Source organism: Nerophis lumbriciformis, linkage group LG07 (genome assembly GCF_033978685.3).
Source record: "Nerophis lumbriciformis linkage group LG07, RoL_Nlum_v2.1, whole genome shotgun sequence".
NCBI classification, from domain to species: Eukaryota; Metazoa; Chordata; class Actinopteri; order Syngnathiformes; family Syngnathidae; genus Nerophis; species Nerophis lumbriciformis.
Window position 1 is genome coordinate 46,402,167 of NC_084554.2, and position 26,793 is coordinate 46,428,959.

The following is a 26,793-nucleotide window of genomic DNA, read 5'->3' on the forward strand; positions in this document are numbered from 1 at the left end:
ATGTTTGGTTTCGGTTAGAGCAGGGGTTTCCAAACTTTTTCCACTGATGGCCGCACTTTGAAAATCTCTGATAGTTTTCATTTTCAAAATCAATATAATATTTATGCTAACCAAAAGGGCTCCTCTCAATTTCGGTGAACATTGAAGGTATTGGGGACCCAAATGTGTCTCGGTCATTCAAGTCAGATATGAATATATTTTTACTGTCAACGCTAAAATATCTATGGATCAACTTCAGATCTATCTGGTGACACAACATTTTAATTTGGTTAATATTTTATGCTTTTTTTGTCGTAGAAAACTCAGTGTGATATCTGAGGTGAAGTAATTGGAGCTTTAAATAACAACTACGGTATGCTTTTAATTCCTTAATATTTAAAAACAATGAGAGTTTAAAAAGAAATCAGATTAAAGGTCTCGGGGATCCAAAAGGCCCACCCACTCATAAAAGTGTCCCAAATAAGTCGTATATCATATATTATTTTCACTTTTGACACTTAAGTCTCTAAATCAACTTCAGATGTATCTGTCGATTAGAAGTTGTTATTATTTATTGAGCAATGACACTTTTATAGTAAAAACAGTCTGCATGACAGCTTTGTGATATTCAATCAATCAATCAATGTTTATTTATATTAGTGTCAATATTGCAACTTTTTCTCATTACATAACTTTAATTTCACTTTTTTAGGGTTTTTTTGTATTAGTATTTTCGAAATGTGCCACGGGCCATTAAAAATGCAGCTGCCGGCCCCAAATGGCCCCCGGGGCCACACTTTGGACACCTCTAGGTTAAGGGGAACTTTACTAGTGCACTTTGGTCGGTCAAGTGTGGGTAGCTTGCAACATTCATACAAGATCACATATCACAGAAGAAGAAGCAGAGTTTATTAAACCCCTTTTGTTCACTTCCTGTCTTCAATAAACAAAGTGGGAATGAATACTTGCCAACCTTGAGACCTCCGATTTCGGGAGGTGGGGGGTGGTGGTGGTGGTGGGGGCGGGGGTGGGGGGTGGGGGGGGGGGGCGTGGTTAAGAGGGGAGGAGTATATTTACAGCTAGAATTCACCAAGTCAAGTATTTCATATATATATATATATATATATATATATATATATATATAAAAGAAATACTTGTTGACTTTCAGTGAATTCTAGCTATATATATATATATATTTATTTTATTATATATATATATATATATATATATATATATATATATATATATATATATATATATACATATATATATATATATATATAAATAAGAGAAATACTTGAATTTCAGTGTTCATTTATTTACACATATACACACACATAACACTCATCTACTCATTGTTGAGTTAAGGGTTGAATTGTCCATCCTTGTTCTATTCTCTGTTACTATTTTTCTAACCATGCTGAACACCCTCTCTGATGTTGCATTCTGCTTCGTCTCCTTGTTGTGTGGGCAGTTGTGCACTCTTTAAAAGCCGTAGATGTTATTGTCACATATGCATGTACAGTAGATGGCAGTATTGCCCTGTTTAAGAGTGTCACAACATTGCTGTTTACGGCAGACGAACTGCTTTACGGTAGACGAAAACGTGACTGCTGTTGTTGTGTGTTGTTGCCGCGCTGGGAGGACGTTAATGAAACTGCCTAACAATAAACCCACATAAGAAACCAAGAACTCACCCTCCATCATTCTACAGTTATAACGTCATGGGGCAGGCACGCTGTTTTATTGTGGGAAAGCAGACGTGAAAACAGGCTGTCGACACGTCACTCAGGTCTGCCTGAATTTCGGGAGATTTTCGGGAGAAAATTTGTCCCGGGAGGTTTTCGGGAGAGGCGCTGAATTTCGTGAGTCTCCCGGAAAATCCGGGAGGGTTGGCATGTATGGAAATGTGATCATCAGAACATGAAACAAATACCAATGTGAACACGAAGCGAAACGCTTTTCTATTTTACATTTTTGTTCTTGACCAGAGTATGATGGTACCTTGGTTTTTATTTGTGCAACGTTTCGTATGATTCCGTTTTCACGTGAAAATTTAATTTGTGTTCATGTTTGGGGTTTCTAGAACCGATCAACTTAATTTAAACTATTATTATTGTTTTTTTACGTTTGGTTGTTTAATTTTTTTTTTTTTACAAAACAGTTAACAGAAATACAATACAATACAAATCAAATGTTATTTTCCACCCCGCCCAAAAAAATAAAAATAATAAAATAAGAATCAAGCATAATAAATAAAATAAAATACATCTAAATAAGTACAAGCAAATGATGATACCGAATGTCCTCAACATGCTGAAGAAATACACAAAAGCAAGCAAAAGGCTCATCAATCAACCACTATTCAACCACATCTCAATCGAGGCCAAGCTGGAGATCAGTCTCCTTTACATATTTTAGGAAACCACCCCATGCTTCTTGAAAGTTCACAGAACGACCATTCAATGTCAGCCTAATCTTTTCCAGTTTGAGAAAATAAAGAACAACTTTAATCCAGCGGGTGTGGCAAGGAGGCGCTGTTGCCTTCCAATTGAACACAATGAGTCTTCGAGCCAACAAAGTGGTGAATGCTTCAAGAGTCTTTTGGGATTTGCTCAGAGATGATGACAGAGGGGCCACCCCAAATAGTCCGCTTAGAGCAGGGGTCAGCAACCCAACATGTTGAAAGAGCCATATTGGACCAAAAATACAAAAAACAAATCTGTCTGGAGCCGCAAATAGTTAAAAGCTTCTAATGAAGGCAACACATTAAGGATGTGTCTCAGAGGGTGAGATAACTCCTGGAAATTACTGGCTTAAAATTGCCATAGGTATAGATGTATGTGCCCAAGTTAAAGGAAAGGACAGGATGTCTTCTTCTAATGGATTTATTAAAATCTTTGCAAGCTGGGTAACGTTTGCTGTGGTCTGGAACAACATGGCACACAATCAGAAATGCAGCCAGTATTACATACAGATAATGTGTCATGAGACATGCAAATATAAATTAAATACACAGAGGACATAAGTAAAGGAAATTAAATGAAATCAAATATACCTACAAATGAGGCATTGTAGCGGTAAAGTCCTAAACTATTACTGCTACTGGTTGCCGAATATAACTGAAGCTAGTTCAGACGTGTGCAGCTGGCTAATAATTGATGTCCAGAATTGTGTCCATGTTTAACACAAATATTTATTAACATACAGTCACGTAAATCAAACTCACTTTGTAACAAAAACGGAAAATAAACGGGAGCAAACAAATCATAGCCTGGCACAATCAAAAACTGTTGCGCCTCTACTCAGCAACACCTGAGCAAGATCCCAGCCCCTACCTAAGTAGACTGGCACTTGACCTTGAGCCAACCCCTTTAGTGACGTCATGAATTTGACGGACAGAAAGAGTAAATGGCTCTAACAGGCATAATGATGCAATATTAACACACAGGTAGACTAAATAGCATGTTAGCATGCATTATTAGCACTCCACGCAAGTCAATAACGTCAACAAAGCTCACTTTTGTGCATTCACACACAGCATAAACCGTTTGGTGGACAAAATGAGACAAAGAAGGAGTGGCATAAAACACGTCTTTTTGTGGCAGTGTTGGAGAAAGTTGGACACGTAAACCAACTACGGTGAGTTCAAGGACCACCACAATTAGTAGGACAAAACGGCGCTGGCCAAATACTGTCATCAGTGAAGCAAAAATCAATCAATCAATCAATCAATGTTTATTTATATAGCCCTAAATCACAAGTGTCTCAAAGGGCTGCACAAGCCACAACGACATCCTCGGTACAAAGCCCACATAAGGGCAAGGAAAAACTCACCCCAGTGGGACGTCGATGTGAATGACTATGAGAAACCTTATACCCACTGATTAAACATATTAATCAGTGGGCTTTGTAACAATTAGGAAGGTTTGTATTATGTTTGTCCTCCGACAGAAACATCATTAACACAACAAATATATTTTACCCCCCATCTTTTTCCATTTTTGAAAAAGCTCCAGGGAGCCACCAGGGCGATGTTAAAGAGCCGTATGCGGCTCGAGAGCCACGGGTTGCTGACCCCCGACTTAGAGGATTGGGATCAATCCTTTTGCCAATTACCGTATTTTTCGGACTATAAGTTGCAGTTTTTTTTCATAGTTTGACTGGGCGTGCGACTTACACTCAGGAGCGACTTATGTGTGAAATTATTAACACATTACCATAAAATATCAAATAATATTATTTAGCTAATTCACGTAAGAGACTAGACGTATAAGATTTCATGGGATTTAGCGATTAGGAGTGACAGATTGTTTGGTAAACGTATAGCATGTTCTATATGTTATAGTTATTTGAATGACTCTTACCATAATATGTTACGTTAACATACCAGGCACCTTCTCAGTTGGTTATTTATGCCTCATATAACGTACACTTATTCAGCCTGTTGTTCACTATTCTTTATTTATTTTAAATTGCCTTTCAAATGTCTATTCTTGGTGTTGGGTTTTATCAAATAGATTTCCCCAAAAAATGCGACTTATATATGTTTTTTTCCTTCTTTATTATGCATTTTTGGCCGGTGCGGCTTATACTCCAAAAACAAAGTATTAAAAAAATTTCAGTCCCAATTTAAATGAATTCTTATTGGGAAAGTTGCTTCGCTTTTCTTACCATTCCGTCCTTGTTGGACCTTTTGGAAGGGATCAGGGATTAAAACGAAGGTAGCAGTGTATTAAGTTGAGAGCTGAGATATTAAAGCCTTTTGTTGCAATGTCAGCGCTTACTACTTGCAAACAAATGCAATGAGCTGCCGTCTTTTGCAAGAAGGATGCCAAGCGTCAAACCCAGCAGCAGTTGGCCTCCTGCTTCCCCTTAGCTTCTTGGAGGTGCGGCCGTACAGTAGCGCTTGGCAGGCCTGACGGCTGAGTGATGAGAAGTGGTCTCCAAGGGGGCCGCGCACACACTTCACGCTGCACCCATCCTCTCTGCCCATCAGGGGGACAGGAGGCTCTTCTGTCTGCCCCGCCAGCTCTGGCACTGAGAAATTGCCCGTAATCACCCCGATGGCAGACTTTTGTCATCCTAACTGCGAGCGGGGAGGGAACAGAAAGGACGGTGGATTCATGTTGGGTAAACTACCAGCGGATAATGGTTGTTGGAACAATATCCGGCTCCGAAGCGGGGATCTATCAAACATATTGATCTGGCAACAAGAGAATTGGCTATGGTGCGGGGGTGCCTTTGTTTCTGAAAAGTGTTTGCTTTCACAGAGACACGTCTGACAGCGTTCATATATTACATGGTGGCTGTTGAGAGCTGCCTGCTGAGGTTCTCGCTACCAACTGCTTGCCTGCTTGTGTTTACTCCTTGTCGACTGTGGCAAGCAGTATTCAGACAAGTGCTTTTAATTGACATCATTTGTTCTACACATCCACACTAAATAGCGCCCCCTCCTCCCTGGCTTCCTCTTCGCCTGACTGGCATTGAGTCATCCTGAGTGCAGGCAGAATGGCCTTATTAAAGGAATGCTGTGTGTGTGTGTGTGCGGTGACATCGAGCAACACTAATGAGACAGACGTTAATTAAACACAGCTGAGCCACCAGGCCAATAAATCCAATCAGATAGCACAATGGCTGATTTAGCGTTTAGCGTGGGCCGCGGGCTCTTTGCCGTCTTCGCTTGCTCCCCTGTGTGCTGCCGCATCATCTTCTCATTAGCGTCACGGCTCCATTACTGCCTGACGAATGATGCCTAGTGACAAAATGCTTAATTCCTTCGCGTTGTAGCCATCAATTATTCACCACGACGCATCAGATGGGGATGTCTAGTTGAAATAATTCCTTGCACACACGTGTGTGTGATTGCATAACATGGGCTGTTGCATGGATTTGCATGAACAATACAGACTTTCCCACGGATTGGTAGTTTCGATATGAGGTCACAATTGCCTATGACAGAGGCAAAAAAAATGTATACGTATATTTAAAGACACATCTGTGCTATTAGTTATTAGCATCAACATACAATTCGGTATTAACTGGAAAAAAGGTAATGCAATCATACAGGCTCTAATGCCGTTAGCTTAATGCTAACATTCAATGGACAAACCCATTGACAGGCTAACGAAAAGTAGCATTCAGCAAATTAATTTTTTTTAAATCCTAAAATATTTTACCTGAAATTGAATGTATGAGAAACACGGCAATAACGATACACTATTTTATATGTATATAAATACACATATATACAGTATATATGCACATGTACAGGGCTCGAATTTAACCACGGCAACCACGGCACGTGCCGCGACCGCCCTCGTCATTTGCAGTAATGCCCTAAAACTTGACCAGCATCTGCGGCAAGAACATACCATGACCGCCCTTGACTTTTTACTTGTTAATGGACTAGGGATGTAACAATAAACGGTAAAATTATAATTCGAGATAAAATTCCAGACGGTTAGTAATACCGTCTAATTTTTTTAATTACCGAAAAACCGTCATTTATTAATGCATTTTAGGCAACACGAAGTGAGGCGCATGCTCACTAGCGTCGTTTGGCTTGATAATCATGGCGGACGAGATTTATACTCAGAGTAAATGGGGCCAAGGGCTTGGTTTAACGCAATTTTTCCCTCTCTTCCCGGCATGCGTTTAAGAGCGCACTGCTGTTAGACGGTGACAAGTGTGGATAATATTGGAGACAGACAGACTTGTCCCCACACTAAAAGTACACCGCGAAGGAGAAAAATTATTTGATGTTGCTTTTATTTTCTCAATACAACGTCCTTCAGCTGCTGTGACTGACAGTTAATGAGGTGAGAAAACATGCAGCAGGTGATGTGTCGAGAACGTTGTCACAACTTGTTTAAAAAGTATTTAGTTTGTTTCCTAGGATGTGAACTCCTTCATTTAACTGTAAACTGTATCAGTGTTCACATAACATCAATACTAGCTCAAATGTTTTGTCATCTCAATTGAACTGAACGCAGGCTGAGAAGATTGTGTATTCGATGTGAGAGGTGTCACTCTTGTTTTTTTTGTTGGCCAAACTGTTGTACTGAACTACAAGGAGGAGTTGGAGAAAAACAATGCTTGTTTATTAGACTTCATCTTCAAATTGCTCTGAGTTTTATATTGGTATCAAAAAGTAGACATGTTTTTTTTACATTACTTGTGGTTTTTTCAATTCACCAAGGTATTACTTCAAAAACCATTCATGTGACATAGCATTTTGTTAACGTTTTATTGTGTATAGTTAATTCCTATACGACATATTTCTGAAACTCTTAATGGATTTGTCTCGATATATCATCTACATGTACATTTAATTGTACAAAACCCAAAACCAGTGAAGTTGGCACGTTGTGTAATTCGTAAATAAAAACAGAATACAATGATTTGCAAATCCTTTTCAACTTATATTAAAAAACACAACTCATTAAATCTGTAGCTCTACAACATTGTTTTAGCAGCCCGCTCATGTTTTTGTACATCCTTCTTAGACCTGGTCCACTGGTAGGGCTTACTTCGTAGTAGCATGCTAACTACAAAGGGCCAAATGAGCCAAAATTAAAGGAATACATTAATCTTTAAATAATTACTTAAATGTGTCATTAACTAACTAAATGATTAAACATTTAATGAAATAATGAAATCAATAATGAAATGCAATTTTACATTAAATAAATTAATGACACATTAATAACACATTTATGCATTTAATTCAAAGTATAATGAATTAATGACACATTTAGGTAATGATTTGAAGATTTATTCATCTATTTAGTTTGTCTCAATTGGCCCTCCATTGCAAACTTCCAGTGTCTTCGTACTTCCTGTGTGTTTTCCTCATATTGCATATGTTTTGGTGGTTTGTGTGTGTTTTGGACGTTGCTGTGTGTTTGCCCCGCACTTGTGTGTTGTTGTTGTTTTGTGAAGTTCCATGCGTTTTGGCAGTTTGCGTGTGTCTGCTCCTGTCGGCCACCGTACTAAGCACTTCGGCAAATGTGGGATTTAAACATCAGGAGTCAACAGGGGAAAATGCTTTTCCACACAATTTGAGGTGACCCAATTATGGTCAGAACCAACACACTTTCAGTAGCCCACCCACCTGTGGACCCATGGTGGGATATCCTGGGTGAGACTGTCCCAGTTGACTTTGCTCGGAGGGACTGCTGCTGATGTCAGACTGGACTGAGCAGTCACGGGCTCCTAAGTATAAAAAAAAAGAAAATATGGTGAGATGGTATAAAAATGAAGAATTCTTCAATTCCTTAAAACGCTGCACACAGGAGAATGAAAACGTCCATCCCCACTGTGTTGCCTTTGTTATTATTTTTTTGACAACACTATATGGCGGTGCTGTTATTACACCCTTAAAAGTTGGATGGACTTCAACTTTCTCTTCAAAACACAGACTGTAAATTCAGGGTGTTTAGCTGAATTGCCACAACATTTGGTACACACCTTTAGTGTACTGATAAGCACATGTGTCAAATTTGACAAAGATTTGCTGGAAAACAACCAAAACATTGCAACCAGCCTATAGTTACAAGGTACCTTGACTTACGAGTGTTTTGAGATATGAGCCGTTTCTCGACTAACTTTATGTTTTGGTGTGAGCGCAAATTTGAGTTACGAGCATCCTCACCGCGAGTTGTCAGAAGGAAACCCCGAAAGCCAGACCTGGGCAAATTAAGGCCCGTGGGCCACATGCGGCCCGTTGAGCTTTTCAATCTGGCCCGCCGGACATTCCCAAATAATTTTTTTAGATCTTTAAAGGGGAACATTATCACCAGACTTATGTAAGCGTCAATATATACCTTGATGTTGCAGAAAAAAGACCATATATTTTTTTAACCGATTTCCGAACTCTAAATGGGTGAATTTTGGAGAATTAAACGCCTTTCTATTATTCGCTCTCGGAGCGATGACGTTGTGACGTCACATCGGGAAGCAATCCGCCATTTTCTCACTTTCGTCGGTGTGTTGTCGGAGGGTGTAACAACACTAACAGGGACGGATTCAAGTTGCACCAGTGGCCCAAAGATGCGAAAGTGGCAAGAAAATTGACGAAATGTGTTCAAAATACGAGGCTGTGGGGAAAGCCGACGAAATGGTCAGTCGTTTGTTCCGCACACTTTACCGACAAAAGCTATGCTACGACAGAGATGGCAAGAATGTGTGGATATCCTGCGACACTCAAAGCAGATGCTGACATCAACTCCAAAACTGGACAGATCAGCTTTCAGGAAAAGAGAGCGGATGAGGGTATGTCTACAGAATATATTAATTGATGAAAACTTTATTCATTACTCGCGGTTTTACGTAAATTATTATACATAAACTGTGTCTACCAATAATTTAGCTTAAAAACATTTAAATGCAGACAGCCCTGAAATGGGCTGTCTGCACTCTCAAAGTGCATGTTGTTGCCAAATGTATTTCATATGCTGTAAACCTAGTTCATAGTTGTTAGTTTCCTTTAATGCCAAACAAACACATACCAATCGTTGGTTAGAAGGCGATCGCCGAATTCGTCCTCACTTTCTCCCGTGTCGCTGGCTGTCGTGTCGTTTTCGTCGGTTTCGCTTGCATACGGTTCAAACCGATATGGCTCAATAGCTTCAGTTTCTTCTTCAATTTCGTTTTCGCTACCTGCCTCCACACTACAACTATCCGTTTTAATACATGCGTAATCTGTTGAATCGCTTAAGCCGCTGAAATCCAAGTCTGAATCCGAGCTAATGTCGCTATATCTTGCTGTTCTATCCGCCATGTTTGTTTGTATTGGCATCACTATGTGACGTCACAGGAAAATGGACGGGTGTATATAACGATGGTTAAAATCAGGCACTTTGAAGCTTTTTTTAGGGATATTGCGTGATGGGTAAAATTTTGAAAAAAACTTTGAAAAATAAAATAAGCCACTGGGAACTGATTTTTAATGGTTTTAACCCTTCTGAAATTGTGATAATGTTCCCCTTTAAGATGGAAACTGTAGCTGCCATTATGATGTGCAGTGATGTTTTCAAATGACCTTAGGTCTTGAGCTATACAAAGTATTTCAATGGTTGGAATCTGCGCTTTTGCATGATATACTAATTACTATGGTAATGTAATTAGATACTATGGTAATCTAAGTCACAGCAGCTCAGACGAGGCACCAAACAGTGCGGATGGGGAGCGTTTCCACAGAGTGTTTCCAGAGCGGCCAGCCTGAAATGCGGGTGTCAGGGACAGACACGCAAGAAGATATTTACAACAAAGTTCTAAAGCTTAGTGATACATCAGATTGTAGGTGAGGGTTTTTTTTTAGCCTCCGTGTTTGTTTTGTTTGTAAAATATGTCGGTCGAGAGGGTGTGTGACGTTCATATGTTGTCAATATTCAGTGTTTTATCGTTCATAGTTAATATTGTAAACCCCACATTCTTTATTTTCATGTACATTCTGGGTGTCTCATTCAGTAAAAAAAATTAAAAATTCCATTCTGTTTTTTAAGGCGGTTTGTCATAACGTTTTAGCTGTCGGTTTTGTATTAGTGTTCCTAAAAATCAGATATACCGGCCCCCAGACTCATTTTTTTCTCTAGCTTTCGTATTTAAGACACAAATTACATCCACAGTATTTCTTATTTTTAAAAGGCATATAACGTGATAAAAGTGTGCAGTTACGAGCTGTGTCGTAGAACCAATTAAACTCCTAAGTTGAGGTACTACTGTATCTTTATTATTGACGCTCTATGGAGAATGTTATGATCCCGAATATTTTGAATACAACCCATTGGGGTGTCCTCAATTTTTAGTGTACAGTAAATGTAGGGCGATGTGGTGAGACAAGACGAAGAAGGGTCGAAAGGGTGATGGCAGTGTGGACGTGTCGGGGTGGAATTTGTATTTAAGTGTTTCATCAATAACCACTGTGGTGCTGAATAAATTACCCAGCAGCGGACAGGCTCATTGACGGTGGATGATGCATACTGGCGGGTCCCCGATGGCCCAGATTAGCGCTGAGAGATGGAGCTCCTGCGCAAACGGCGGGGCCATATTATCCAGCCATTTACATCAGCGAGTATCACTCATCTAAACCCACTCCATGCCCCCTCCCCCAACCCCCCCTGCACTCATGGCCTGCAGCGAGGCAGACACAATTAGACCTGCTTGCCACGAGGGCGGAGAGGACCAGAGTAGACGGGGACACGATAATACGCCTGCTGATGATGGCCGCAGGCGAGAGGAAGGAGGCCGGCGGTAGGATATCATGGTGGGTCTTGGCCTCGCGTCTCGTAATGTGGCGAGTCAGAGCCCTTTTGAGTCAAATGCTTTGACTCGGACACATTTGTGTAATTAGCTCGCTAACAAAAAACGACCCAAAATATAGCAATGAGCATTAATATACTCATGAATACTATAAAACTCAAGTCAAAAATCCTTTATATGCCATGAGCGCTTGTGGTTTTCAAAGATCCTCTTTATCAGGTGCCCAACTTTTCCACAACTGTCCCACTCAAATATTAACAAAGAATTATTAATCTTACTCTTGATTTGAATCATAATTATATCTTACCTACTTACAGTTTGACAGAATAAACATTCTCAAATGATATGAAAGCATGTGTTAATCACAAATATTGTTATAAAAGCAGGCTGATCACAAAAATAGATGCCAATTATACAGAACTTTCCTCCAGAAGGTCTTATCTTTGTCCATGTGATGTCAGATGAAACACAACTTGAGCTGTTTGGCCACAATACCCAGCAATATGTTTGGAGGAGAAAAGGTGAGGCCTTTAATCCCAGGAACACCATGCCTACCGTCAAGCATGGTGGTGGTAGTATTATGCTCTGCGCCTGTTTTGCTGCCAATGGAACTGGTGCTTTAAATGGGACAATGAAACAGGAGGATTACCTGCAAATTCTTCAGGACAACCTAAAATCATCAGCCCAGAGGTTGGGCCTTGGGCGCAGGACAATGACCCCAAACACACGGTTTTAAGGTTTTAGAATTACCTTCCCAAAGTCCTGACTTAAACGTGTGGAAAATGCTGAAGAAACAAGTCCATGTCAGAAAACCAACAAATTTAGCTGAACTGCATCAATTTTGTCAAAAGGAGTGGTCAAAAACTCAAGCAGAAGCTTGTGGGTGGCTACCAAAAGCGCCTTATTGCAGTGAAACTTGCCAAGGGACATGTAAGCAAATATTAACATTGCTGTATGTATACTTTTGACCCAGCAGATTTGCTCACATTTTCAGTAGACCCATAATAAATTCATAAAAGAACCACACTTCATGAATGTTTTAGAAATTATTGGAAACTCAAGACAGCCATGACATTATGTCTTTTGACCACGACTGTATGCTGCAAAAAAGAGACTCTTATGGCGTCACATTAGTGCCAAAAATCCGAGCGCATAAAAACTGTTATCGCGCGCTGATTCTCCACTTCGTGCGCGCGCGCGACGCCATTCTGCGCGCTCTCTGTGTACTCCTGGCATCTCTCCTCGCGCTGTCATGTTTCTTTTTGGCACTTTGGGGGCGGGTATGTTTAGACGACCCCTTCTTTCTGATTGGTCAGGCGAAAAATGCTGAAAAATGCTCAGAGCCAATCAGAAGTATAGCAGGGCGGGTCATCGTCAATATGTATTAAGATTTACGGAGGAAGAAGTGGATAAAAAAATGTCGCGCGCTGATGAAGGTTCTTTCATACCACATAAACACAATACAGGGTAATACAAAATGTGACCCAAAATAAATAATAAGACAACAAACACCATAATCACATCTTTCAGCCAGAACTGGTCCACCAGCAATAACATACATTTTAAAATGTTAAAAATAGCTTTTAATGTATTCTGAAACAGTTTAAAATAATCAGAGAACTGACTAACACTGACCCTACACAACTATGTTGCACAATTAAGTCTTTTTTTTTTTTAAAGCGAAAGAGGTAATTTCAACAGGTACAGCATCCTATGTCATATCTACATGTACCGTAATAAGATTTGTAACAAGGCAAACCGTCGAAAATCGAGCAAGTTATGGTAATTTAATTAGTACATGTACCATTGACATCAATGTAATGATTGAGGCTAGATGTCCGAGGTAAGATGGCTACAACGTTGCTACACTGGAGAATCATTGGTCATATGAAAAATGCTCACAGTCAATCAGAAAGGAGGGGCCGTCTAAGCATACCCGCCCCCAAAGTGCCAAAAAGAAACATGACAGCGCGAGGAGAGATGCCAGGAGTACACCGAGAGCGCGCAAAAGGGTGTCGCGCGCACGAAGTGGAGAATCAGCGCGCAATAACAGTTTTTATGCGCTCGGATTTTTGGCACTAATGTGACGCCATAGACTCTTTAAAACTGATGAAAAGTCAATGTACATACAATTATGCAGTGCTAAAATAAGTAAATTCTAAATAAATCAATGATAAATAATAATCTATATGTTTCTTACATAAACTGTCAATAAATAACTAATAAATAACTGTCAATGAAAATACAGCTTCACCACTTTAATTTATAATTTATGCGCTAAAGAAACTTCTCTATGACTTTAGCTCCAGACTTCTTGTTTGTTTGATATTGTCATTACTGCCACAAGTGGTGGGATAGTGTATTGCAATACCGCAGCGGCCCATGTGGACCCCAGCTGAGGAACAAATATTGTTGGTGCCCCTGTGAGGGACGCCCTGGCCCTATGGTTAAGAACCACTGCTCCATATGACAGGACACTCAGGCAAATCTTATGATTGATGTCGATGATCATATCTGCTGTACAGATTTTCTTTAGAAAAGAGAAGTGTTGGATACTTCTCTTGTTGCCTTATTTGTATTTGACTTTATTAAATGTTTGGGTAAAATATAATTTGACAAAACCAGTTTTCTTTAAAGTAATATAGAAATTTATCAGAGCTGTTTATCTATCTTATGGAGGAATGTAGTTAATCATAGAACTAGGATTCAATGTTATTAAAAAAGTATACATTTAGATTCAAGAATCATTTTGAATCCAGAATTGATTCTGAATTTAATCGAATTGTGTCGTGCCCAAAGATTCACAGCCCTAGTATTAACACAAAAATTACAACGAACGTTATTGCACCTTTGCAATTCCAACTTTCACCACAGCGTCAGTTGCTCTGTAAAGTAGCGCTTTCCATCATTTTCACCAGACTGCATTGCAAAACCCACCCTCTCTTCCTCTCATGCAAGATCCACCCAGGAATGGAGCCTATGAATCCCTTACCTATTGTCTTTTTTTTTCTCTCAAAAAGGAAGGAAACATAAAATGATGCGGCGGGCCAGATCTGGACCCCGAGTCATGATAAATACCGTATTTTTGGACTATAAGGCGCACTTAGAATCATTTTTTCCCCTCAAAACACGACAGTGCGACTTATAACCCGGTGCGCCTAATGTACGGAATAATTCTGGTTTTGCTTACCGACCTCGAAGCAATTTTATTTGGTACATGGTGTAAGACAAGTGTGACCAGTAGATGGCAGTCAAACATAAAAGATATGTGTAGACTGCAATATGATGACAATATGACTCAAGTAAACAACATCAACATTTTATATGTTCTATTGAAAATATAGAACATTACACACGGCACTCAAAAATCTATCAAAATGTTTTAGTACAACTTTGGTAAGCTATGAAGCCGCACCGCTTTATGGATTGTACTGTGCTTCAACATATGAGTATTATTATGGTGTGTGTATAAGGTAAGACATTATCTGGCGTTTTGTTTCACAATATCATGCAAAAGCAACTTTTCTTACCTTCTGGTACCTGCTGATCTGTATTTGGGATCTGCATAAATCCTGAGAAATTACGCTAGTCCGCCTTTGTAGTCCGTGGCGACACCGTAGTCGATAAGCTCCTTCTTTTTCGCTATCTTCTTGTTATGTGACATTCATCCTCTGCTGTTGCCATTTCTAATATAAAGTAGTGTAAAGTTCTTACTTATATCTGTCAGTAAACTCGCCACGAAAGCTCTAAAACATACCGGTGTAGTGAGTTTACATTATTCACCCAAGGAACTTTAGTTATTAGAGAGTTCCGGTCGGACGTTTTTCACGGGACACAACTTGTTGTTGTTTATGGATGAGGAGATGCTGCTCCGTTATTGATTGAAGTAAAGTCTGAATAACATTAAAACAGTTAGCTCCATCTTTTGACACTTCTTCCACTCCCGTCCTTGCACGCTACACCGCTACAACAAAGATGACGGGGAGAAGACGCTGCCGAAGATGAGCCACGTAAATAAGACAGCCCACAAAATGGCGTATCCTGAAGCGACTGTCAGAAAGCGGCTTGAAGATTATCTGTAAAACATCATCTATGCAACATTTGGACCAAAGAACCACCATTACATGTTATGTAGACCACAATGAAGTGTTTTCAATTTAGAAAAAAATATATATAATATGACTCTTTTTATGCACCCTATAATCCGGTGCGCCTTATATATGAAGAAAAAAAAAAATAGACCATTCATCGGCAGTGCACTTTATAATCCGGTGCGCCCTATGGTCCGGAAAATACGGTAGTCTGGTAATGAATGGGCTGTTGCACGGTTATTGAGTGGCGGCTCTGAAAAACATGTTTGTGCCTAAAATCAACTGTGATCTTTTCAATAAAGACAATGAAAGTAGTGGACGAGTGTTTCGTCATTCGCGCACAGCCGAATAAAGTGGATGTAGTGGAGGAAGTCCAGTCAGCCGTGTGCAAATGTGACTGAAAGCCACACGCTCTTGTTAAATAAAGCGCACGATGCTTACAAAAAAACCCAATCACCTTTTAGTGTAAAAATTGATTTTCATAAATGGACTACCGCGGCCCTGATGCGTTGTGGCTTTTTACTCACAGATGAATAGTTGTTGGGGTGTTTTTGATAAATACAAGCCAAAGCCTTGGTGCAGGAGTCTGATAAAATGTCCGATTGAATAGCTTTGCCAGCAAGATCTCATTGCCTGTCAAGTGTATTTATGCAAGGCATTTTAAACTCAACCTACGCCAAGTGAAATCACTTCATCTCCCCATAAAATCCAAATAATTGGTGAATGGCGTGACCCGACAGATGAACCTCAAGCATTTGATGTGAAATCACAAAGGGAGGCCTGCTTTTTTTTCTCCCGAGCCGGTTCCTACCTCTGGCTCTCGGTGAAGGTCCACATAGTCTCTTATCAAGTTAGCGAGGACGTTTTGACAAGCGTTGTCTCTTTTCACCAATTATTTCCTCCATTATGGATCACAATGCACAGCACCGCCCTGTGCACTCGGCCAAATGACTTTGTGACTCTGGTGGACTCCCGATACAAACCTTACAAGCAGCTGTACTATTTGGGATAATTAGAGAGATTTTCGGATTATAAGGCGCACTTAAAATCCTTTAATTTTCTCAAAACTCGACAGTGCGCCTTTAACCTAATGTACGGAATAATTTTGTTTGTGCTTACCGACCTCAAAGCTAATTTATTTGGTGCATGGTGAAATGATAAGTGTGACCCGGTAGATGGCAGTCACACATAAGAGATATGTGTAGACTGCAGTATGATGGCAGTCACACATGAGAGCTACATGTAGACAGCAATATGACTCAAGTAAACGACACCAAAATTGTATATGTTCCATTGAAAATATAGAACATTACACACAGCGCTCAAAAATATATCAAAATGTTTTAGTACGACTTTGGTAAGCTATGAAGCCACACTGCTTGATGTGCTTCAACATAGGAGTATTATTATGATGTGTGTATAAGGTAAGACATTATCTAGCCTTTTGCTTCACAATATTATGCAAAAGCAACTTTTCTTACCTTCTGGTACCTGCTGATCTGTATTTGGGATCTGCATAATTCCTGAAAATTTGCGTGGGTCCGCCTTTTTAGTCCATGCCGACAACATAGTCCAGTGGTTCTCAACCTTTTTTCAGTGATGTACCCCCTGTGAAATGTTTTTTAACTCAAGTACCCCCTAATCAGAGCAAAGCATTTTTGGTTAAAAAAAAGAGATAAAGAATTAAAATACAGCACTATGTCATCAGTTTCTGATTTATTAAATTGTATAACAGTGCAAAATATTGCTCATTTGTAGTGGTCTTTCTTGAACTATTTGGTAAAAAAGATAGGTTTTTATTTATATTTATAAAGGATTTTTGAATTGTTGCTATTTTTAGAATATTTTTAAAAAATCTCACGTACCCCTTAACATACCGTACCTTCAAGTACCCCCAGAGGTACGCGTACCCCCATTTGAGAACCACTGCCGGAGTCGATAAGCTTCTTCTTTTTCTCAATTTCCTTGTTATGTGACATTCATCCTCCGCTGTTGCCATTTTTAATACAAAGTAGTGTAAAGTTCTTACTTATATCTGTTAAGTAAACTCGCCATGAAAGCGCTAAAACATACCGGTGTAGTGAGTTACATTATTCACCCAAGGAACTTTAGTTATTAGAGTACAGGTCAGACAGTTTTTCACGGGACACATTTCCAGCATTGTTGTAATACTGAGCCACGGATGAGGAGATGCTGCTCCGTTATTGATTGAAGTAAATTCGCAATGTCATTAAAACAGTTAGCTCCATCTTTTGACACTCCTTCCACTCCCGGCCTTGCACGCTACACCGCTACAACGAAGATGACGGGGAAAAGACGCTGCCGAAGGTGAGCCACGTAAATAGGACCACCCACAAAACGGCACATCCTGAAGCGACTGTCAGAAAGTGACTTGAAGATGATCTGTAAAACATCATCTATGCAACATTTTGACCAAGGAACCACAATTACATGTTATGCTATTACTGTTTAAAAAAACAAAACAAAACAAAACAAAACAAAAAAAACTGGCAACTCAGTCACCAGAATGTTACTGTAAAATGTACGGTGTTTTACACCAAATTACTGTATATTGAAAATCTGTAACATCGTTTTTTTAATGTTAAAATTCTAGTGAGTGAGATGCCAATTTTTTTTAATTGTAAAATCTCTGGCCATTTTTTACAGTGCATTACTGTAAATTGAAAAACAGTACAACTGTTATTTTTACAGTAAAATGTTGGCAATTGAGCTGTGTTTTTTTTTTTGTTTTGTTTTTTTTACAGTGCATTACTATACATTAAAAACAGAATCACTGTTGTTTTTACAGCAGATTTTTGGCTTACGAGCTTTTACTTTTTACCATTCTATTATTTTACAGTGCATTGCTATGAAAGGAAAAATAGCAAATGGGATTCATATGGCCACAATTCGTCACGATTTACCTGACACATGAAACGTGATGAATTGGGGGTGTGATGGAAAACATTTATGCGCCTTTGTATCAAATACAATATTACTGTGTAGGAAGCACATTCTAGCCTGCACTCATTTTGAAAGTAACAACTTCTCTATTCTGATTAACAGTGCCCCATTGTTTAGAGTTGTTGTTATGTAATATGCTCTCACCCCTTTTCCATCCAGTATTCAGTGTAAATAGAGCAAAGCGCTGCTTCCTCAGCGTGTATTCCTTCCGTACTTGCTACGAATGTGACCTGTGCCTTTTGAATTGCTCGAGCTTTTCAAATAAATCTAAGACAGACAATTTTGTTGGACTACTTGATTAGAAAATTTCCAATACAGCGTGTACACTATCCACTGTAACCACCAGATTGCAGTAGCTGGTTGAATATACCACAAATTTGGGTATCGATCTGATCCCGAGTAGATACAGGATCATACATTGGTCATATTCAAAGTCCTCAAGTGTCCAGGGACATATGTCCTGAGTTTATAAACATAATGTATATTTTTTTTAAAACGAAAAGAGATTTTGTGATGCTAAAAAATATCGATGTAATCATAGTAATATCGACAAGATACGCTCCTGTACTTGGTATCATTACAGTGGATGTCAGGTGCAGATCCACCCATGGCGTTTGTTTACATTGTGACGCCGGTGAGCTACGGTGTGTAGGGAAACATGTTTAGCTATTCCTCGTCCTGCAGGGATGATACTTGTAAGAAACTTACTTTATTTGTCGCCATGGAGCCGAGGATTAGTGATTTAGAAGAAGCTAAAACACTGCAGACTGGGGCTGGACATTAACCGCAAGCTAGCTAGCCATGTCTTAAAGCACCTCTTCCTGAGGGCGTTTCAGTGTTATAATTTCATCTTTATCGTTACTTTTTAAGCCAAAATGCGTCCGTTCTCCCTTTTCTGTTTCCACACTGGGTTTGCTTGTATGTACTCCGTGATTGTGCGTTGCCGAACATGCTCCTCTGCTCGTAAAACCAGCAATGTGACAATGTAACGTCATGCCCGTTAACAAAAAAAAAACAAGGGGGGGGGGTACTTATTAGAGGCGGTATAGTACTGAATATGATTCATTAGTATTGCGGTACTATACTAGTACCAGTATACCGTACAACCCTACTGTACCACTGATGTTTTTACAGTAAATTCATTTTATTTTTACAGTGTAGCCTTTCGGCCATGCCATCAATGATTGTGCACAATAAAAGAGGTCCGTATGAATATGTATTAAATCTGGCTAAGACAATTCTCTATATCAAGATATTTAATTAATAATGAAAGCTTTTGATGAATAACACATCACATGTTTCTTTTCATCTTTCAAAATAACTTGGAGCGCCCCCTTTGCAAATATCTGTAACGTTAACATGTTTATCGCCAGGGATGAAATCAATAATAAATAAATACACACGTGCGCCTTCCCCCCCTTAAGAATTGGCGCAATTTCTTTGAGTCAATTAAACAGCTGAAAGGGAAGATTCCCAGGGAGTTTATCGTCAATTATTCTTTGATGAGCAAAACCCAAATAAATATTTTATATTTAATTTCTAAGAATGGATTTCTAGATGGAGATAAATCCTGGAAAATATCTGATTGTAACTCAACCGAAAGGCTTGAGGGGATGTTTATATGCGAGAAGGGGGGGGGGGGGGGGGGGGGGAGAGTGTGAGTACGTTTAATGCGGAACGCAGCAGTACAAGTGGCCCTAAATGACACTGTCACTCCCCATGCATCAAATCATCTTCTCACGGCGACACTAACATGAAGACACTTTCAGAGGAAATGTATTTAAATGTAACGCGATAATGAAAAAGCGCAGGGTTTATTGCAGCGATATAGCCCGGCATAAATTCCGAGCCATCGATCACAAAGTGCCCACTGGAGAGGTGCTGTGTGTGTACGTGTGACTTCACTGGTCCTAATGCACGGTGCCCCGAGGACTCCGGCACAAAACAATTAGCCTGGATTTCATAAAGCAATCAGCATGCCACCTTGCCTAATGCAGCCGCTTCGCACATTGACAGTTTGAATAAAATGGCTGTTATTGAAAGCTTTGTGCTCGGGTTAGCTTCGGCTTCGGTGCATTTATGAATCAATTTCTGCCCATAAAAAGAAGCCGTAACACTTAAGCTATTTTAAGTGCAAATGTATTATGTAAGTTGTCAAATGTACCAGAAAGGCCTGGTAACGATTCAGGCTATTCACCACTCGCGAGCGCTCGAGCCCCATTTCTATAATGGCCCTTTTCAAAGTGCCCGGCAGAGCGCATGTGTCAATCATTTCCTCCACGCGGAAACACAATCCCGCCGGAAGATTTTCACACGTGAAGACATTTGAACTGTCTGTTAATTACGGGCTGTCTGTTAATAATTCGGATAAACTAAACAATACCGTCTCCTGCAGTGTTACTTAACCACAGCGGGCCGCCAAAAAAATATCTGTTTCTCAGCTGTGGTCCATAGCGGTACTCAGTTGTAATACACTTTTCCACCACTTGTGGCAGTAATGACAATATCAAACAAACAAAGTCATAGGGCAGTTTCTTTAGCGCAAAAACCAGGACTAAAGTGAGGATTGTTCATTTTATTGACAGTTTACTAAAGAAACATATATCCTTTTACTATTTATTATTAATTTAGTTACAATTTGACAATTTTAGCACTGCATAATTGTATGTAAAATTCCCTTCTTTAGCAGCAAATTTTATTAATATTTATTTTAAATGTATTTATTTGTTTTAGGTTTGTTCTGTTAAACTGTAAATAGGGTAGATGTTGGTATTGAATATAATTAAAATGAAGAGTAGGCCTGCCGATATTATCGGCCGATAAATGCGTTAAAATGTAATATAAGAAATTATCGGTATCGTTTTTTTTATTATCGGCATCATTTTTTTTTTCTTTTATTAAATCAACATAAAAAACACAAGATACACTTACAATTAGTGCACCAACCCAAAAAACCTCCCTCCCCCATTTACACTCATTCACACAAAAGGGTTATTTCTTGATGTTATTAATATTCTGGATCCTACATTATATATCAATATATATCAATACAGTCTGTAAGGGATACAGTTTCGTAAGCACACATGATTGTGCGTGCTGCTGGTCCACTATTAGTACTAACCTTTAACAGTTAATTTTACTAATTTGAATTCATTACTAGTTTCTATGTAACTGTTTTTATATTGTTTTACTTTCTTTTTTATTCAAGAAAATGTTTTTAATTTATTTATCTTATTTTATTTTATTAATTTTTTTTAAAAGTACCTTATCTTCACCATACCTGGTTGTCCAAATTAAGCATAATAATGTGTTAATTCCACGCAGGGGCGCCGCTAGGGATTTTGGGCCCCATGAAAAGAATCTTTACAGGGCCCCCAACACAGTGTCATTATTTTTTCTGTATTATAATTTCATCATCATTAGGGGCCTCTCTGGGCCCCCCTCCATCATGGGCCCCTAGAATCCGTCTCCTTTACCCCCCCTTTTCGGCGCCCCTAATTCCACGACTGTATATATTGGTTGATATCGGTATCGGTTGATATCGGTATCGGTAATTATAAAGAGTTGGACAATATCGCAAAAAGCCATTATCGGACATCCCTAATTAAGAGTAGGATTTCTAATTTCAGTCTTAATATTTGAGTGGGCTCCGGGCCCCAATGTAGTGGAAAAGTTGGGCTCCGAGGTCAAAAGGGTTAAGAACCCCTGATCTAGAGCAGTTCTTCTCAAATAGTGGGGGAGGGCGGTGCAATTTGACTCCAGGAAAACATGCTTTATCAGTATCATGCTTCGAACTCAGCTTCGAAAAGCAGTGCACTACAGAAGGTGCTCATTGCAGCCACTAATCCTGACTTCCTCATTATGATAAAAAGAAAAACTACATCTGCACAAATTGTTTTATTGAATTTTATTTTGTAGGTTAAAGTGCCCCTGAGTTAATGTTGCGGATCTATTTGAATTTATTATTTATTGACTTTATTTTATTTTTAAGTAGAAAATGGTTCAAATCGGTCAAAAAATGTGTATAGTTTCAAAGTAAGGATTTTTACATTTTTTTACTTTCAAGCAAATTGATGCACTTTAAATATTTTCTGTTACAGACTAAAAAACAAAGTTAACAGAGTTATTCTATGATGTAAGTTTATCCATATTTATTTATTTTTTATTTTCTTTATTGTTAATAAGGATACAATGTTATGCAGAGGTGTACTTATAACAATTTCACAACTATTTCGCTATAGTCCCAGCAGAGAGTGGTGGCTGGGGGGATGTTTTCTTCTTCCTATTGGGGGCATTACAGAAAATATTTCAGAAGCACTGATCTAGAAACGCTGCATTGCACCGTCAAGGTGTATAAAATGTAACTTGAAAAACCTTATCTCGCAACAGTAAAGAATCCTATTAAAAAATCCGGAATCCAAACAGTTATCCGCATGACCCCCAAAATCTAATCAATTGTTCCTTATCCCATTTCTGATATTTTTTGGAAGCGTCATCAAAATACGCGGATAACTTCTGGAGCCATCGATTGCCGGATGAAATAAACCAAATGAACCCTCTTGTTGGTCATCCACTTTCTTTGCCTCTGTGGGTGGAGGCAGCTGGCTCGCATACATACACGGAGAGGCCCGTAACATGAATGCAATGTAGAATACTAGAAATGATCCGGATCACCCCCAAAATCTGATCACTCTTATCCGATTTCTGACATTTTCTGAAAGTAATTGATCAAAATCCATCGTTCATTTTTTAGTTATGTTGCTAACTAACAATAGCTTGCGTGAAGTAAATGCTCTTTTTTTTTTTTTTAGATGTGAAGTGAATTATATTTATATAGCCCTTTTCTCGAGTGACTCAAAGCGCTTTTACATAGTGAAACCCAATATCTAAGTTACTTTTAAACCAGTGTGGGTGGCACTGGGAGCAGGTGGCAGGTGGGTAAAGTGTCTTGCCCAAGGACACAACGGTAGTGACTAGGATGGCAGAAGCGGGTATCGAACCTGGAACCTTAAAGTTGCTGGCACAGCCACTCTACCAACCGAGCTATACCTATATATTAAATACATAAATAAAGATTATTTATGTATTTAATATTTGTTTACTTACTATGGTATATTATTTATGTATTCACTGTTCTGTTACAGAGAACAAAGAAATGGGATGAATTTGTTATTGTATGAAAAGGGGTAGGATTAAATAAGCTCAGCTTCTTTCTTCTCCTTTTCGGACGTGCTGTAATGAAACAACTGGAAATCTGTGATGCATTACATTGTATCGCATGCATGTTCGAAATAAACTGAAACTGAATTGAACTGAAAATATGTAATGTGGTCAGTTTGGCTAAAGTAGTTCGGATATTATTTGCTAGTCAGTGCAGGGTGACGATGTAGGATTTAAAAAAACAATTAAAAGTGATCAAAACATGCAACAGACTGTTTTTTTACCACTGCACGTTGACGTCAACTATGCAAACTGTGTGACAAAGAAGCATTGACACAAAAAGCTGAAAACCACATGGAGGAGTGTCGATGTTGTCCCTAAACAAGCAACACAAATTTAAAAACATATTTTTTTGTGCTACATGCTAACCACTCGACCAACTGTGCAGGCCAGCGGTTAGCTAACGGTCTCTGGAGATCGCAGGTTCGACTCTGCCTGGGCTCAGTTTGCATGTTCTGCCTGTGCTTGCATGGGTTTTCTCCAGGTACTCGGGCTCCCTCCTACATCCCAAAAACATTTATGTTATGTTAATTGGTAACTCTAAATTGTCCATATGCGAGTGTAAACGCAATCATTCCTGGGTTAAACCCCGCCTCATGTCCGTAGTCAGCTGGGATAGGCTCCAGCTCTCGCCCCTGAAGATATTCTCATTAATCCAGGTCATTGTATTCTCAGGCCATTGAATTGATTGTAACTGGACTTTTCCGGTTGTCTTAAAGTTAAAGTACCAATGATTGTCACACACACACTAGGTGTGGTGAAATTTGTCCTCTGCCTTTGACCCATCCCCTTGTTCACCCCCTGGGAGGTGAGGGGAGCAGTGAGCAGCAGCGGTGGCCGCGCCCGGGAACCATTTTTGGTGATTTAACTCCCAATTCCAACCCGTGATGCTGAGTGCCAAGCAGGAAGGTAATTGGTCCCATTTTTATAGCTTTTGGTTTGAACTCACGACCTACCAATCTAAGGGCGGACACTCGAACCACAAGGCCACTGATCCTGAGAAAACATGTCACCTGGTTTCATCAAGTCATGCTCATTGACCAACTGGGACAGCCGTAGTCTGAGAGGATGGTGAAGAATCCAAGCTTTTATCCACGAAGGTAGTGGCTTGCCCTCCAAAAATGGTGTCCCTGATGACGACAGGCGGTTATAAAATTAACGGACGATTATGGTAAAAATATTATTTCCAATTATTTTGATTACGGTAATATTGAAATCACTCGTTTATTTATTCATTTGAAAACATGAGTATCTATTGTGCAACCAAAACCCAAATTTAAATCATTTAAAAGAACACCCAGATATAAATTAGGAACGAATAAAAAAGCAAAATAATAATAACAGTAACAACAATAAATTAAGATAACAATAACATTAAATTTCTTGGTTTTAAGTTTTTTTAATTCTGTTCTTTACCTTTAACACTTATTTTACCTTAGAATGTGTGCTTTGTGTGTCATAATAAAATGTTCATTAAGTGCAAAATCCTTACATTTATTGTTGCAATACACCATTGGACCATTTTGACCTGTATTTTAAGTCAAAGCATAATAATTTTGCAAATGTATCAATAGGTGCTTTAAGTACATTAGGCTTGTGTAAACATACTTTTTAAAAATCTTTATTTTGTTAGCGCTGTCAGATCGAACTGTTATTGTGAAGGGGGTAAATGTGGTGCTGTTCTGAGCTTGACGAGTAAGGCAACGACTTGAGGCTGTTAAAAGAGAGAGCCTCTCAAGTTGTGATTGCTGTCCTGTTTGTACATTGATCTTACATCGACGATGTCGTTCACAACAACACAAGCAGATGAGATGTGTTGTGGTTGGGTATGGATTGTTCTTGCTAGCTTTAGCTTTGTGGTTTAATCGCTGTTTCAAGTGGATGCCTGGACATTGTTTAGTTCAGGACGGGGCAGTTGAGTGTTTCGGGGATCAATGGATGAATCAATTTTCCTGATATTCTGCGTTTAACTGCGGGTTTTAGTTTTTTTGGGGCAATCCTCCGGCCCTGTTCACATTGGACACCAAATCTGATTTTTTTTTTGCCCTCAAGTGACACAGATTGTATATTTTTTGCCAGTCTAAACTAGGGATGTCCCGATCCAGGTTTTTGCACTTCTGATCCGATACCAATATTGTTTTTGCATTTCCGATCCGATACCGATACTGACCGATACCGATACTGACCGTTACTGGCCTATCCGAGCATGTATTAAAGTTTAAAGTTATTTAGCCTACTTAGTTGTCAGAATCATGTTGAAAAGGGTTTTAGTACTCTTGATAACTAGCCAGCTGAATTAGGGGAGTTTGAATAATACACAATGGTTGGTAACAAGAAACTGACCTGTTTATTCAAGGATAAACACAAAATAGACAAAATTATACATGACAAAAAGAAATGGCATCATTGAACTAGGGCTGGGCGATATGGCCTTTTTTTAATATTGCGATATTTTAAGGCCATATTGCGATACACAATATATATCTCGATATTTTGCTTTAGCCTTGAATGAACACTTGATGCATATAATCACAGCAGTATGATGATTCTATGTGTTTTGATTGATTGATTGAGACTTTTATTAGTAGGTTGCACAGTGAAGTACAAATTCCCTACAATTGACCACTAAATGGTAACACCCAAATAAGTTTTTCAACTTGTTTAAGTCGGGGTCCACTTTAAATTGATTCATGATACAGATATATACTATCAGATATATACTATCATCATAATACAGTCATCACACAAGATAATCACGTTGAATTATTTACATTATTTATAATCCAGGGTGTTGAGGGGGGCGCCGGATGTAAGTGTCAAAAAGACAGCCAAAAGAGTTTGATATGAGAATAAATCTAAAGTTAAAATATAGGGTAGAAATATACCCATTTGCAGGAAATGTAGTATTGATTTTCAAAATTTTCTTTCAACGCTTGCATGTCTACATTAAAACATTCTTCTTCATACTGCATTAATATATGCTACTTTTAAACTTTCATGCAGAGAAGGAAATCACAACAAAAAAAAAATCACTATTTTTTTCATATGGTGTTGATGTGGACATTTTTGCCTCGGCATTTTGATGGTGTGGACGTGTGGCACCGAATGGAGATAAGCGTCTCGACAGACGTCACAATATTTGAACAATGATGACGAAAACTGTTTTCTCTGTCGTGTCCGTGTGTCGAAAATTGTTATGCGCATATTTTTTTATTTGATTTTGTGCGTGGCATAGATTTGCTATGCGCAGAGGACGCTTAAACGGTGCGCAATT

At 39.0% G+C, this 26,793-nt stretch overlaps 1 protein-coding gene across 5 annotated transcripts in view; it reads right to left on the reverse strand.

Moving 5' to 3' along the window:
* Positions 1-26,793, reverse strand: part of pou6f2 (POU class 6 homeobox 2) — a 251,247-nt gene that overhangs the window by 182,898 nt on the left and 41,556 nt on the right. For 3 of the 5 annotated variants that reach the window (XM_061965056.1, XM_061965057.1, XM_061965055.1), the window contains exons 4-5: positions 24,533-24,649; positions 8,096-8,196 (exon numbers count right to left, since the gene is read on the reverse strand). In XM_061965056.1, the coding sequence (XP_061821040.1) occupies positions 8,096-8,196; positions 24,533-24,649 (218 nt within the window). The remainder of the gene's footprint in view (positions 1-8,095; positions 8,197-24,532; positions 24,650-26,793) is intronic. The other 2 variants (XM_061965060.1, XM_061965059.1) reach the window with 1 other exon arrangement.